Source organism: Oryzias latipes, chromosome 13 (assembly GCF_053564925.1).
Source record: "Oryzias latipes strain Hd-rR chromosome 13, Olatipes_Hd-rR_3.1".
NCBI lineage: Eukaryota > Metazoa > Chordata > Actinopteri > Beloniformes > Adrianichthyidae > Oryzias > Oryzias latipes.
Genome location: NC_136249.1, coordinates 33,631,366 through 33,647,342, shown reverse-complemented (window position 1 = coordinate 33,647,342; position 15,977 = coordinate 33,631,366). Strand labels below are relative to the sequence as shown.

The following is a 15,977-nucleotide window of genomic DNA, read 5'->3' as shown; positions in this document are numbered from 1 at the left end:
GCCAAATTTGACCCAGTGGGGCCTCCAGAATGTAAAAACTGTGAAGGGATGTGGATAAAAAAAAATGCAGGGAATTGATTTCAGAAGATTTCTTTCTTATCTAAAGGTTTATAAAATCTGAGTTCTTAACTCCAATAAACATTCTTCCACGATTGTCCAGACCTGAAGAACTGTGACCCGGTTCACTGCAGGGAAGAATACGTGCAGTAAATAAATCTAAAAGTCATTAAATAGTTGCCTATTTTTTTTTTATTTGAATAAAAATGATTTAATGAGATTTAATATAATTTACTAAGAAAACATAATTTGAACCTTAAACCCATCAAATCACAGCTTTCATGTAACTAAGGTTTGGCCTGGACGCTCAGCGCCATCTGCTGGTAACTTGTTTAACAACGAATAGATCTAAATTAACAAATACAAGACAAAAAAACCCCAAAGTGTTTAATTTCCAATTATTTATTAGGTATATCAACACTGTGACACCCTCAAACAAAGGTTAATGTGCAGCAGTTAAGAGCAGCAAAGGAGGAAAAAAAAAAAACACCCAACATAACCATCTGTATTTTTACAAACGCACATCCAACAAAAACAAACTTCTGTAACAGAAAGTTCCTCCTTAGGATGATTACAAAACCCACGAACAATCAGAAACAAGCTAAACACTTGTGCCTTTCTCCTAAAAAAAATAACACTAAAGGAAGAGGAACCACACAAACTGTAAAATCACTTTTTGCAATAAAGTTATGCAGATGATGCTCTGTTTTAATGTAACTCTTAGTAGCTGTGGTTAGCTTGAGCTAATATATGCAAAACTAGTGTCTGCTGGAAACATCTGTGCACAAACATACAGAAAAGGAAAAGCTCCAATAATTACAGGGCAATTTGTTTGTGTGGAATTGTTGACAGTCACCCTGACTGTACATTCATACAATCACAAACCACTCACACACCAGTCCCAAATCTGCCCCACAACAGTCCTACACCAGTCACACAACAGTCATACACCAGTCACACAACAGTCCCAATCCAGTCACAATTCAGTCACAATCCAATCACACACCAGTCACACAATAGTCCCAAACCAATCACAAACTAGTCAAAAACCATTGAGGAATGATCTGAAAACAGTCTAAAGGTAGAATTGCGGCTTTAACTTGTGCAGTTCCCTGCAGAGCCGGGACATCTGGGAAAACGATGTGACCTTGTCCAAAAAGGCCACATGAATATCAAACTTTCCTCTTTCAGAGTCAATTCAAATATCATTGCAGCCGTACTTCAGTTTCCCATCATCCTAACAGAGAGATTTGGGTCGAACCTTTGGGAAAAGCTGAAAAAGAAAAAGAAAAGTCATTGTATTCTCATGAATTCAACTCAAAATCTGTTTTTGTCCGTGTTTCAATAAAGACACAAAGGAAAGTTTGGTGACTTCCGGGTTGAAGCTTGTTTGAAAACCATCGGGTCCAACAAAAAACTGTTGCAAATATAAGTAAGATGAATAAAGTTTAGCCTTAATTATAAAAAGGGTTTATTTAAATACACACCTAGTGTGTAACAGTAAGTAAAATATGTCCAACACAAGGCGGCTCGGTAGCTCGGTTGGTAAGGTGAAGGATTGCCATGCAGGATTCCATGGACTGATTCTCGGGGGGAATGAACAAGCAAGCAATGGTAATGGGGCAATTACCATATCAATGGTGAGCAATTAATATCGTAGCTTACCGTCACCAAGTATGAATGAGGGGCGAATGATTAATGGACTGTAAGCGCTTTGAGCGTCTGGAAAAGCGCAGCTAAATCCAATGCATCATTATTATTATTACAAGAGGCTTTCAACTCTCATCTGTTTGCTCAATAAAGTGATTCACTCGACTTTCACACCGGTCTACTCGTTATTCGTGACAAACAGGAGGGACACTCACACTCACCTGGTTTTTCAGCAGACTCCTGGCCAGTTTAAACTTTTAACACCTGAGCTTTAGCTCCAGTGTCGACGTTCTTTGAAATATCGTAACTCTTCAACCATTTACGCAATAAATCAACGGATTCTGAAGCTGGGGAATTTTTTTTTTATTGTGTAGTGAAAAGTTTACACAAATTAAAAAAAATCTGCTGCTTCCAATTCCGGGAATTGCATAAACGGTCGAAAAGTTAGTTGAAAAAATGTAAATACTGGTGCTAAAGCTCTGGTGTTAAAGGGCTAACTAGTGCGTCTTCACTTACTCCTGTTTAAAATGCTGCAGATTTGTTGTGTTTTCATGTGTACTACTCTTCGCCCCGCCCCTTTTTGGAACGCCTATAGCCTTAGCAATCATCTATGCCGACCTTTCTAACAACCACAAACCGTTTCCTGTTCAGGTTTTAGTTGGCAGAAGAAGGAAAGAAGAACCGCTTGATTAAAACCTGAATGCAGTTTTAACTGCACACACCTCTATTTTGAACCCTGGACTTTGTTCTTCTTGCTGCAGTTTTGCATTTATGTTACTTCTGAAGTTGGAATTCATCCGCAGCTAAGAAGTGCACTTCTGCACAGAGGGAGAACCGCTGCCGTCTCCAGAACGTCTGTGATGTTCCGCCGCTTTGATGTCTTACCCCAAAGTAGTTGTTGGGAACAAAGCCCTCCCTGCCGCACAGCGAAGCCCACCACCAGTCAGAGCCCTCGGGTTTGTGCAGGATGGTCACCATGTCTCCCTCCTTGAAGCTCAGCTCATCGGCCGCCTGAGCAGGATAGCTCCACAGGGCGTAGAGCACCCCACTGTTCTCCACCCCCATGGCCTCCTCCACACCTGGCAGCCAGGAGACAGGAAGCAAATCAATTATTCTCAAACCAAACTTTCAGGCTAAAAGGTGTAAACTCTTTTCTTTCTGAAGTTAATCATTGTTTTGTGTTGTAAGTTGCATTTTTGCACATCAAAATTTGCATTCAAATTCTGCCCTCTGTTTGTTTACAGAGAATAAAAAAAACGCACAATTGAGAAAGAAAGCTGATGTTGAAGATGTTGGAAACTTAATTGGACTAATAAATCTCAGCTGTTTTTCATTTATTTTTTATTAAAATAAATAATTTAAAACAATTTAATGTCAACAACACCTTTAAAAAAAGACAAATACGTGTTTAGTTTTTTTCAAGAAAATCTACACATTTGTCTGTTTTTAAGAACAACAACTCGAAACGGGAGGGAAAAAAAAGGTTTTTACTTTTGAAACCAAACTAGACCACTTGTATAAGCTCTTAAATGGCCCATATCCTTCCTTACTGAAGCCTTTTGAGAGTAAACTATATCCATGTATATGATCAAACACTAAAGGACTAATTTTTTAAAATAGAATATGACTTTCTTTTGGGAGCTTATTCTCTTAACCGGACGCCCCGCCTTTCTTTTCACGTGCGTGTCGCCCATTTCATGAAGTCAACCTAGAGTCGGCCTCAGCAGCGGTTGTGCGTTTCGCCCACGAAAACAAACAACATCCGAACTTTTGCAAAGATGGTCATTGTCCAAAGAAAAAGAAGGCCGATCACCGCTAGCTCTATGGAGAAAGTGGGTGTGTGTGTTAGCCTGGGGGCGGGGCTGGCAGCGCAGACTCTTCCTGAAGAGGGCGGTTCCTCACTTTGTGATGTCACAATGTGAGGACCTACTCATTTTCGTGGGTTTGAAGGGGCTGGCGCTCAAGGAGCAGGTGTTTAGAGGAATGCTCATAAATGCGGGATCAAAATACCGCTTTGGGGTTGTTTTCCGTGAGGAAGGAATGTTATGAAACACTAAAACGCTCATTTTGCAAGCTATAGGCCCTTCAAAGCCCACACCAGAGTAACCAAACACTGCAGTTCCACAAATGACCACTGGAGGCGGATTTCAAAAGGGAAAACTTTTCCACTGATCCCTATGATAAAAGGTCAAGGCACAGTTATCCATCGCTGTAACGGGGCTCAACCTTCACGGTCTCAACGTCTTTAACACTTTTTTCTTAAATGCAGTTTTGCATGTGTTCTGCATAGTGATTGGCTGTAGGCCATTATCAATCAAGCTCCAGTACAGAATAATTTCAGTTTGCCAAATTTACATAAATCTTTGATCGCGATCAGATCTTTGTTTTCATTCTATAAGTCTGGACTTATTTTTCTATGAAGTTTTGGACTTTTAGACTTTAATGAGAGATAAACAAGATTTCAACTATCATTGGCTATTTTTTAGAACAAAACTCCTGCGATACATGAAGGAACATTGCATTCAGTTTGGTTCAAATAATATTTCTGACGTTGATTCCTGATTCTGGTTTGTGTCTCGCAGTGTTTTCATAAATGTGTTCTTTGAGCAGGTGTTTCTTCAAGCACGTCTTGCTGTACATTCCAGAGGGTGACGCATCAGAGATGTGAAGCATCGTCCCTCACTCCTTTGCGACCGTAAAACAGGGCGTGAACGAGTGTGTGGGAGGAGCCACCTCACCTTTCAGGAAGCTCTCGCACTCCTCGAACCCCACAGTGTACGGGTCGCACTTCTGCGCGGCGGTGGCGTTGTCGCGCTCCGTCACGGCCATGACGGCGGCTCCGTTCCTCACCAAGAACTCACACAGGTGGAGGTCGTTGCAGGAGGCGGCGCAGTGCAGAGGAGTCCTGCGGTACACGGGAAGGTTACGGCGCCATGACATCAGAGCAGACGAGGTGGATTCAGAAGCAGCCAAAGGATGAGTGGGTCTTTACCAGCCATGACTGTCCGGGGCGCTGACGTTGGCCCCAATGCGAACCAGGAAGTCCACCACGTTGTAGTGCCCCCCGCAGATGGCGTTATGCAGCCCCGTGATGCCTTCATCGTTGGGCTGGCTGGGATCGGTCATCTGTGGAGGACGGTTGAACAGAGTTAGAGCTGAAAGCAAAGTTCTTCCACGGCAACGGTTTGATTCAAAACCCCTTTTTTCAGACATTCAAGATACTTTTCCAGGAAGTGATTTTAAGTCGTTTTTGCTCCGCCCCTTTCCAAGCTTTTCTCTGAAATCAGCACAGAGAAGTGTTTTTGTCTCATTAAGAGCTAGGACATGGAAATAATGATATTATCATTAAAAGAAGGCCAAATCTTTTAGCTCCAAACTAAAAAAAATAGAAAAGCTTGATTTAAGACTCAAATTGATGGATTTTAATTTAAAGTTTAAAAAACGGCTTTCAGTTTGGAAATCCTCATTTTTGTCCATATTTTGTTCTACAATGAGTCATTTGTACTTATTGCACTCATTTCTTTTTTTACTTTAATCAAAATGTCCTACAATTTTATCTAACAATTAGCTTTTTTAGCTTCTTTTTCTCATTTTGAATGCTTTTATGGACCTCAGTGTTTCTACATTTTGACGTCTTCTAATCCGATTTCTAGTAAAATATAAATACTTGCTGCATGGACAGATCATGTTCCTTCTTTCTAGGGGTTTTCTTCTTTAGACGAGTGTTCTTAACTTATTTTTACTCTCTTTTTGCAGTGAGCATCTCCTATTGCTGCCTGTAAAATAGAAGCTGCAGGAAAAGACGAGGCCAGGATGAGATGAGCAGCAGGATCAGCATACAGAAAGTTAAGTATTACAAATATTTCCAGTCTCTTCGTGAAACATCCATTTTGTGTCTAATAATGTGCATGAAAGTTACAACATGAGCAATCACAAAATAAAAAAATAAGTTGATTTTGCCATCTAATGTGGTTTTTGCCAGTTGCTATGAAAGTTTTTTTCTTCTCTTAAACGAAACGACCAGAACTTGTACAAAACCAGATAAAATATGTCGATAAATAACAGCTGATCACTTCAAATGGTTTAGACTTTTAGAAATAAAATGAATAACCGGCATGAGAATGAAAGTACAGCAACAGCAAGTAAATCCATTTCTCCTCCGTTTTCTCCCCACAAAAACAGGTCTGAGGGGCGCTGGAGGCCACACAAGGCAAATGTTCCTTTAATAGTGCAAAGCAGGATCCTGCCTTTTTGTTGCCCATAGTACATTTCAAAAGCGCAGAAGATCCTGAGGTTTGGTGTCCTCGTTGTTGCGTTTACCTCCTGCACAGCCTTCTGCACCGTCTCCAGCTCTCCAACCAACGCTCCATCCAGCAGCAGGACAAGCGGGCTGAGGCGAGCCCGCTTCCCTGAGCTTTTGCGTCCGGGCCGGCGCAGAATAGTGCGGTAGTTCTAAAGAGACAAGTAAAAGTGAAAAAAAAAAATACATAATCACCTGCATTTTTAGCTGCACATGATCTGATGCTTCATCAAACTCCTGCAGCGCCAAAAACGTTAAATCCTAACAAGTACGTTTGTCTAATTTTATGCAATCTTCAATGATCATATTTTGTAAAAGACTTGACATTAGTAAAGTTTTAAATAAAACTATCACTTGTTTTAGTCTCCTGACTACCGGAGGCAATTTGTCCAGTCAAATATTCTTTTAAAACCATTAAAAACGTAGATTATGATGGCCCCGCCCCTTCATTTTTGGTGTAATTGAAAGGCCCTAAACGTTCTCTGCAGGAGTTCATTCAGTAGCCTCCAGTGGTTTGGAGATATTCAGGTTTAGAAATGTGTCTCATTTGCATTGCTGGTAGTTAGAAGGTTACGACAAAAATATTGAGACGTTTTCGACTTCTTCCTTATCATAAGTTGCTTATTTTGTGTTGTGGCAAATTATTTTACCAATTACAAGTAAAAATTCATTATAGTAAAAGTATTTTCTGTTAGTCATGTTATGCTTTTTACTTCAGTACAGCTGCTAATCTCTGGCCTTCTTCGGAGCGGGTTCTCTTACTTTGGCCTCCTGTGGAGCCAGCGTGGGGGTCACAGGGGCAGTTCTCACTGCAGGTGTGGGGGTGGGAACAGAAGACCCGCCCTCGTCATCGGAGGAGCTGCTGCCGTCACTGCCCTGCTCCCCTTTGTGGCGGCGACCCCTCTTGCGGAAGAGCTTGTTGATGAGGTTCTTGTACTGGTTGGGCTGGTTCATGGAGATCTCCGTCGGGGGCTCGGACAGCTCCACGGCCCCACGCCTCTTCAGCGCTCGGGGAATCTCAGCTCTGATGCGGAGCAGCTCCTCCCGGTCGGGGATCTCGTCGACCTGGGCCTCCGGGGCCACCACTGGCTGCAGTCTGGTGGGGCTGAGGGGCCGAGGAACAGGAGGCGCCGGAAGCCCCACCTCTCCACCGTCTCCTGGGATGGAGGGATTCTCCACGTTTCCAGGAGTGGGTTGATATTCCTGACGCTCCAACTCTGCATCCACGTCCCTGGAATTCAGCACTGCAAACATTTAAAGGAAAAATAAAAGCCATCCAGGTGTGTCTTTGTTCCATAACTCAGGTTTTCACCCTGAAAAGCAGATTATCGGCGTCATAAATAAATGCTAACGGTTGTCAAACGAGCTTTACCATCGCTGTATGCAGCCGTCTGCTTCAGATCCGGCACCTGCTGCTCCACCGGCACAGGAGGTTGGCGGACATACTCCCTCTGTTGGGGCGGAGCCGCCTGATGGGTCCCCCTGTCTCCTTCTCCTCCCACAGCTCGGGGGTGATGGGTTCTCATTGCTCCAAAGCGGGGATTTTGGAGGCGCAAGATAACTGAGAGAGGAATGGGCTTGTTTTGTCGGGACAAATTGACATTGGGGGGGATAGAAATGCGGGAGGAGATGGGCTGGGGCATGTAAGGAGGTTGGGCGGAGGAGGGCACATCTGGAGGAACCGATCTTCGAGTGGGCCGGTTCAGGGAACCATAAGACACCTGCTGGGGCTTTGGGCGGGGGGGGATCATGGAAAAGAAAAAAAAAGAAAAAGTTTAGGTTAAGAGTTTTACCTGAATCAAACCATGTCAGGCTGCAGGGATGGACAGAAACTGTCACCCAAGTTACAGGTCCTCAAAGGGAAACTATATGAGTAAAGGAAAGTTCACAAAGTTCCTAAAGCATAATGCTTTGGATTTCTGATTGTTAATTGTTTTCTAACACCTCACCAATGCACTTTGGTATTTTGTATTATTTTGTTGTTTACATGTGTTTACATGGCCTCAAATTTGTCAAATGACTAAAGTTGTGCTTATTGAAGTCCTACAACATGATTAAAATTAAATTTAGTATTGTTAAACTGAAGGGATTTTAGTAAATGGAACAAAAAGGTGTTTCAAAAACTCAACATGATTCATAAATTTAACAGAACTAAAAAAATCGACACCATTGATTATAAATAAAACATAATAAATGTCATGCAATAATGATATTCCTTTAAGATATTCCTTTATGAGGAATGAGTCAATTCAACATAACTGTTAATACATTTAACGTAATAAGTTAATTCAACAAAGATGAATAAATTCAACATAACAGTTAATAAATAACACGAGAATGCAAGAATGTTGAGTGAATTTTACATAATAGCACTATGTAAACTTTCCATAACTGTGTAATGTAGCACTTATTCAAAATAGTATGTTGAATTTTCGTCATTCAGTCTGTCTCAAATTTAAACAAAATTGTTTTGTGGGACTGGTTGACGATACTTTTTTATTTAAATCTAATGTTTCATTTCTTTGAGTGACAGAACTGTTCCTGAGCTGGAACCAGGGAGAACTCCAAACGCAGGAGTCATCAGGCAGGAAAACACCATAAAAAGATGAGCGTATGGGTCAAGCTGCCTCCAAACAGCTGCAAAACGAATCATGCGACTACAATCAGGACAATGGAGGGTGGAGATAATGAATGACTGAATGGATGGATGTCTTAGTGTTATGCCAACATCCCCTGTGGTATTTGCTTTCCAAAAAAAAATAAAATAAACTAGCCCAAAATATCCCAATAATGATGCATTTCAGAGTTTTTGGGAAAATGCACAAAATGTACGTAGTGGCTGTGTGACACGGCCTTTACTGATGAGATGAAACACAGATTTCACAATGAAGCACGGCAGTGGGAGTATAATGCTGTGGAGCAGAAGCAGTCCTTAATTGCGAACCTTCTTCTTTGAGCACAATAACATGAACTCATCTCAATTAAAGAAAGCAGCAAAGGAATCGGTGAAGCAAACTTAAAAACGTGTTTAAACCAACAGTTTTGGAAGTCACCCAAACTGAACCTGTGAAAAAAAAAAAAAATCAAACAGAAACAAGAGGGAATCCTTCCACGGAAAAGACAGATCAATTACAGTAAAGGATTAGTATGAAAAGAAGCTATGTCTCACAGTCAAAACAAACCGAATTACCGATGAGGAAGTAAAGGCAAAGTGAATTATTGTTGCATCAACAGTTCTAGAGAAAGGTGTGTTATCTGCATACAAGCTGTGTTCCCATCTCTCTGAGACGGGGTCTGCTGACAGATTTGTGGGGTTTTCCTGGAAGCTGCAGCAAACTGCAACAGGAACGGCTCTTCATTTATGATGTCGCTCACCTGTTTGGGGATCATAGACGGAGAAGGGCCATCCAGGTTGGATTCCCGCCAGTTGCCTTTAGGCACAGCCGGCCGCAGAAACTCCGTCTCTGGGTGACATTAAAGAACACGAGAATGTTGCAGTCAGACACGGATTTTGACAAGCTGAAGTTTAGGGAACCAAACAGGATGGTAGCATAAATCAACCAACTGTCATAGGTGTGGTGGGGTTTTCTGTCGTAGGACGTGTCCAGATCTGTCTCACTCCACTTGCCAGGGTTCTTTTTCCGTTGCACAACCTCATCTTAGATGGAGATAGAAGCCAAAAAAGACAAGTGAACACAAGTAATAAATGAAACAAAGGTTTATCTAACTAAAAAAGGGCGCTTACGCTCTTAACTGGTCCAAACCAGAGTTTGTTTGCTTGGACAGTTTACTGCATTTGGCGAGTGTGAACACTCATTTGAATTCTGAAACAAACAAACAAACAAACAAACAAACAAACTCTGGTCGGTTTGAAAGTTGAGGTTTAACCAAAGTAAAAATACACAAAAAAGTATTTCCATCCGTTTAACTTTGAAGTCACTTAACCCTTGTGCTATCCTAAGGGGTCAAGATAATCATTGACGTGTTCTCCCTACCATGACAAAGGTGGATAAAAGTGGAAAGATTTCAGGTAATCCATGGACACCAGTGAAGATCACAAAACATTGAAGAAAACAGGTTCAGCGCACTGTCTAGTGGGTCTAGATGACCCAACACCCAACGTCAAAGTCCCTAGGATAGCACAAGGGTTAATAAACAAAAGTAACAGGAGTCAAGACAGTCCCACAGGTGACAGCTGGGTGACTTTTTTAAAACACAAGCCCCCACTCACTCCAGTGATTAGTTGTTCAAAATTAACAAACTTCCAATCAGGTTCCAGGTTTTTTGTTTTGTTTTTAAGGTTAGAATAAACATCAGTGGAAACTAAGGGTGTGGCAATCAATCAACTTATTGATGAACCAATTTATGTTCCTGCGATCCGACCAGATTGATCTGTCTGAGGCAAGTTGTTCATCGAATCGACCTTTACCATTATAACATAATTACAAAAGGAAATAAATTGGTTATAATTGATGGTGGAAAATGCCTTATAGATTAAGACATGGTAGGTTTATTTTACTATATCGTAAAAAACATGAAAACAGAAAACACAACTGTGAAAATGATCATCCATCGTTACAGTCCAATGTGTAGAAACACTATGAATTTAGCAAAGTCATGTGACCATACAGCGTGCTAGAATGTTCTAATAATAATTTAAACAACAGTGGGCTGAACTTTAGGAAAATAAATGTGACTGGATTTGACATTCATTCTTGTTTACTTGTTTGTTTGGACACATATTTCATTTACACTTGATTATCTTGAAGAAATCCAAGAAATCTGGAAAACTTCACCTGCTCTGTTCAGTACCAGGTATTTCTCACTGAGTCACACGGTTTTGACTAAAGACGTCCTGGATCGTGAATAGAATCGTTCAAAATGAACAGATATTGACGATGAATCGCATCGCCAACCACAAATCGTGATATGAATCAAATCGTTGTCAAAACGAATCGTTACAGTGAAAACTGAACAGCGGTTCATGTCTATGAAACGCATGAATAAATAAACGTTATTAGCATAGACGTTGTGCACAAAGAGTGGTCTGGTGGATAATTGACGATCAAATCCTCAGCGCTCAAACAGCCTTACTGGGTGGATTCTAGCAACCAAAAACACTCACAGCGCAATTGATAAAACGCTCATAAAATGACTCCTGAGCAAACTTGGTGTAGTCAGACGACTAATAGGATTAAAGCTTTAGTCACAAATGCCTTCATGAGTGGATAAGGCTGTATGCAGGTGAAATATGGACAAACCTGTACGCAGGTAGTCCGTACCAAATATCAAGGTTGTAGACCGCTCTGTGGACCCATACCTTGTACAGGCGCATGTGACCAAGGCTTTACTCTTTACTGGTTTTGTGAGGAGCCGTTAAATGTGTTTCCAGACAGTTCGATCGCTCATGTGTAAGCTGCACAACTAAAACCACTTTTGTCGATTTCTTTTTCCAGTGAATGTGAATTCTCTGGGCTAACTTGGTGTGAAAGCGCCCTCGTTTATTAAAAATGCAAAAGATCATACATGTTATTTCCAGATCATACCATGGTCTGAGTGGATACTAAATCCTGATTCGCTGCAGGGTGTCCATTTAGTCAGAGACAGTGCCCCACGAGGTGTCCACCATCAGAAATTATTGGACGACGCAGAGACGTGAACCATCACCGCATCGTCCAATAATTTCTGATAATGGACACCTCATCGAGCACTTCCCCCAATTTTTGTGATGTATTTACTGCTAGATAGAAACCATCTTACCAGACTGCCTGAAAGGATTGAAATTGCGAGGAAGTGTGCTGGCTGCTGGAGGACTGAAGGCCAAAGGGGAAGGATTGTTGTCGCTTCGAGGTGACCTGCGTCCAATGTGGCCGCCCTCATAGGGGTTCAGCAGGTTGGAGGCATTCTGGGAGTTGTGTGGGATTCTGTCCATAGAACCAGCTCTTACGTTGGGGGAGGGACCTCTGTCGCTGTAGGCATTGAAAGTTTGAGGGCTTCTGTCATATAAGGAAGGAGAACTGGGCAGCTGGGTGGAAGTCGGCGGGTTGGCGTTCTGAGAGCTGTACAGGTAGCTGTCAGAACTGAATCGAGGGATTGGAGCGATTCCCCGCTTTTCCGTCTTTGGGGAAGAGTGCGGGCTCTGGGACAAGGCCTGGGAAGTTGGCATGTTTCTGCTGCTCGATTTGCTGGAGTCTGTGCTGTAGAAATATGGCAAACTTGAGGAGGACATGGCCTTGGAACTGGAGCTGCCATTGGTGCCGCTTCCAGATGATCTTGAAGTGCTGGAGAGGCTGGAAGTCCCAGACGACTGGAGATAGTCTTTGGAGATCGTAGAGCTGGACTGAAGAAAGACAATTCTGTTACATATGAGGAATTGGCGGAGCGTTATGTTGACCTGTGGGATTTAGGTCAGTGATCACAGCGCTTCACATTGTTGCAGCCTGTCAAAGTCAGTGTTTGTTCACTGACTCAGGTGTGAAAAGATCACATCAAAGTGTATGTTAAAGCAACTATGCATGAAACCAGAGACTTAATGATAAGCTGTGCAGCAAAAGAAAGTCTTAAGCTTGAGCCTGAAAGAAGTAAAGTTTATCAAATGTCAAAAAGAGCTTTCAGTGTGATGCGAAGCAGCACTCCAAGAACAAGGACTGATAGGTCTCAAGATCTCTTAAAAAAACACAAGGGCTTTACGTTGGGGCAACTTTGAAAGCCTATTTTAGTCTGAGTTTAGAGAAAAGAGGGATTTTTTGCCGGCAGAAGTGCGGCAGCTACATTTTGGATCAACTGGAAGGATTCTAACGTCGTCTCAAGCAGTCGAGTCTTGGGGCTTAAAAAATAGAGACCAGCTTTTCAGGACAGTTTTGGAAAAAGACACAAACATGACCATCTTATTGAGACCAAGTCTGTTGAAGTCTCATCCATTTAGCAGAGTTCTTCTCTCCACAGTCTTCCAGCTGCAGAGGATCATTTAACAAAATGCGTGGATGAAGTGTTTGCCTCTATGGCCTCTCTATAAAGACTGTTGACTCGTTGCTTGGTTTTATCGATCTGCTTTTTAGCGAGACTCCAAATCACTAATTTGAAATTTGAATTCAATCGAACTAAGTGGAAAAATTAGATTGATGTGATGAGAATTAAAAGGAGCAAAATCCAAAAAACCAGACTAAAATTTGATAAAGTGGCCTGAACCAAACAAATTCAACAGAATTAATACTAATAGTTCGACTCAACTAAATTTAAGCAAAATAGAGATTTGTGAATCACAAGATAATCTCAATTCAAATATTAAAACCTGAATGAAACAGTCTCAAAGATCTTAAAGTTCCACTCTGATCATCCTCAGTGGACTTTTAATTTTGATGATGCTGTTTTTAGCCAAAATCTAAAATCATTCTACAAACGGCCTACAAAGATGGATCAGAATGGAGCAGAGCAGGGAGCTTGTAGCCCGCCCAGCATTAGTTCTACGCCACAAAAAGCTCTTTTTTGAACCAGATTTTTTCCATCTGCTCCTGATTCACATCAATTTAAATAAAGAAATACACAGAAATGCTAGTTGGAGCTCAATTCTCTTATTATATGTCCTCCATCATCTGAAAAATGCCACAAGAACATCTTAGGGACACCCAAAAAGGCCCCCGTCTTTAAACTATGATTATTTTGCTATTGGAAAACTTTCTTGATTATTATTGATTATGTTTCTTGCACGACAGATAAGACAATATTTCTTGAAATACAAGTCTTTTTACTTTCTTAAGATTTCGTTTTTGCATATTGACATTTAAAAATGGACATCTGATGTGTAGCTTTTCATTAAAACAATCCAGATGATGAAACATAACGTGGATGAATTTCAACCCAAAAGCAGCAGCTTCATGAAAGCATAAAGCTTAAAAGATGCTGGGACTCTGAATCCACTTTAGTGATGGATAAAGGCCACTTTTCAGTTTTCCGGGTATTTTTGTCTGACTCATGTTGGTCATCTGGTTCAGCGTCTAGCCAGTATGAATCTGCAAACGCAGGGGCAGGGCTACTTGATCCAATTGTTTTACAGAAGACACTTAAATCATATTTACATTCCATTTCATCGATTTAAGTTTGTCTTTAAGGCTTTAAATCAAAAAAAGACCAGAGGAAGAGCTTCATTTCAAAACATTCAATGACATCTTACAAAGGATTTGAAAGGTTCCAAAAATCAGTCCAAACTAAGGATCAGGAGGGATTTAGGTGTGTAAAGTTTAAAACCAGCAACAGGTTTAGGCACTAGGACAAATCCTTTAGAGATACTGTTGTGAGCAATGTCTGGCTTGTGGCTTCAAGGAAACTGGATTTTCTTGTTGTCTTTTATTCTGAATAAGACATGCATGTACTATAAAAAATGGCTGCAGGCAAAACGTTTCATCGTCAAGCTTCATTCTGTTTAGAGCTTTTTTTTTTTAGGTGTGTGTGTGTGAGGGGGGGGGGGGGGGTTCTACTGATTACAGATAGAAAAAGACCTTTGGGGTCTTATCAGGAAATCCAACGTCCACAGTCAGCGTGACTATCACTGAGAACTAACGTCCGTTATGCTTTAAATCAGATGTTTGCAGACGCATGTTGCAAAAGCGTTGCTTCAGAGGCAAAGGTCAGGGGAATTGGACCGTGACGCCTCCGCCTGCATTCCTGACCTGTTTGCAGATTACCTCACAGGGTGCAGAAACCAAAATCCAGACAATGACGGGTTGAAGTTTGGACCTGGGAGGTTTCCCCTCTTGGTTTCTTCCATTTCAGCACCTTTTTTAAATCTTCATCTTTTTCCAAACTGTTTTAGAGGCCCTAAAGTGCAAACTTTGACGAACAGTGAAAGGAATCTACGGCATCCGTCAGTAAAGCAGCATAACTTAAAAATCCTTCATCTTTGAAGACAGTTGAGCAAAACTCTGATTGGACTTTTGAAAATGAGTAAAATGGAGAGAGCTTAAAGTACAACTGGGTAGGGAGGGGGCACATGCAGACACATGGGGGGAATATCGAAGGATTGATCTGACAAAACTTTGGAGGTCGAGCCTTCAAGATCACGATGAGCTAAGGTTTGAGCTGCAATCAAGTCAACAGAACTTCCACGTCGATCTGTGTAGAAGGAGAGTTTCAGAGCTTTTCCTGAAGGCAACTTTAGAGAGATTGTGTCTTCATCACATCCATCCATCTTATTCTGCTCATACAGGTCGAGGGCAGCAGTCTAAGCAAAGATGCCCAGACTTCCCTCTCCCAGGTTACTTCCTCCTCTGGTATGACCCTGGGGCGTTCCCAGATCAGCAGAGAGAGAGAGAGAAGTAGTTCCTGGTTCTTCACCGATGCCTCCACCCCAGTGGGCCATGACCAGAGCACCTTTACAGGGAGGCATCCGGACCGGATGTCCGAGCTTCCTCAACTATCTCCTCTGGATGTGGAGGAGCAGCGACTCTACTCTGACATCTCTGCAGGTGAGCAAGCTTCTCACCTGATCTAGAAGCATTTTTGAATCAAAATTATTTTTCGGCCGTTGATGGTATGAATAAAGAACAATGAAGCTTCAGTTCACACCACAGCAGACCCTGAGAAGAGTGGTAAAAAAAAGCGGCTACACTTTCTGAGGGCACTAAGAAGGGAGAACCTGAGCTCCGAACGGCTGGTGACCCTCTACCGCGCCAGCATTGAGAGTCTGCTGGCCTGCGCCGCCACAGGGGGGCGGGTGCACCGGCTGCACTGAGGCAGAGGAACTGAGGGTTGTAAGGACAGCAGAGAAGATCATCGGCTGCTCTCCGTCCACATCTACCGCTCCCGCTGCCTCAGCAAAGCCAGAAACATCACCAGAGACACCTTCCACCCTGAACATCCCCTCCTCAACCTGTTGCCCTCTGGGAGGTGGTGCAGGAACAAGAACAAATAGACTAGGAGACAGATCCTGTCCCAGAGCGGTCTCAGCCCTAGATATCTTGTTCTCACATTCATT

General features: G+C 42.1%; 1 protein-coding gene across 2 annotated transcripts in view; it reads right to left on the bottom strand.

Annotated features, from left to right (window-relative positions):
- Window positions 1-443: 443 nt before the first annotated feature.
- ppp1r13l (protein phosphatase 1, regulatory subunit 13 like) overlaps window positions 444-15,977 on the bottom strand; it is a 27,100-nt gene continuing 11,566 nt past the window's right edge. For both annotated transcript variants that reach the window (XM_004075476.5, XM_011482206.4), the window contains exons 4-13: window positions 11,768-12,347; window positions 9,573-9,665; window positions 9,383-9,471; window positions 7,380-7,737; window positions 6,770-7,251; window positions 6,028-6,159; window positions 4,700-4,833; window positions 4,446-4,612; window positions 2,593-2,786; window positions 444-1,330 (exon numbers count right to left, since the gene is read on the bottom strand). In XM_004075476.5, coding sequence (XP_004075524.1) covers window positions 1,295-1,330; window positions 2,593-2,786; window positions 4,446-4,612; window positions 4,700-4,833; window positions 6,028-6,159; window positions 6,770-7,251; window positions 7,380-7,737; window positions 9,383-9,471; window positions 9,573-9,665; window positions 11,768-12,347 — 2,265 coding nt within the window. In that variant the 3' untranslated portion in view covers window positions 444-1,294. The remainder of the gene's footprint in view (window positions 1,331-2,592; window positions 2,787-4,445; window positions 4,613-4,699; window positions 4,834-6,027; window positions 6,160-6,769; window positions 7,252-7,379; window positions 7,738-9,382; window positions 9,472-9,572; window positions 9,666-11,767; window positions 12,348-15,977) is intronic.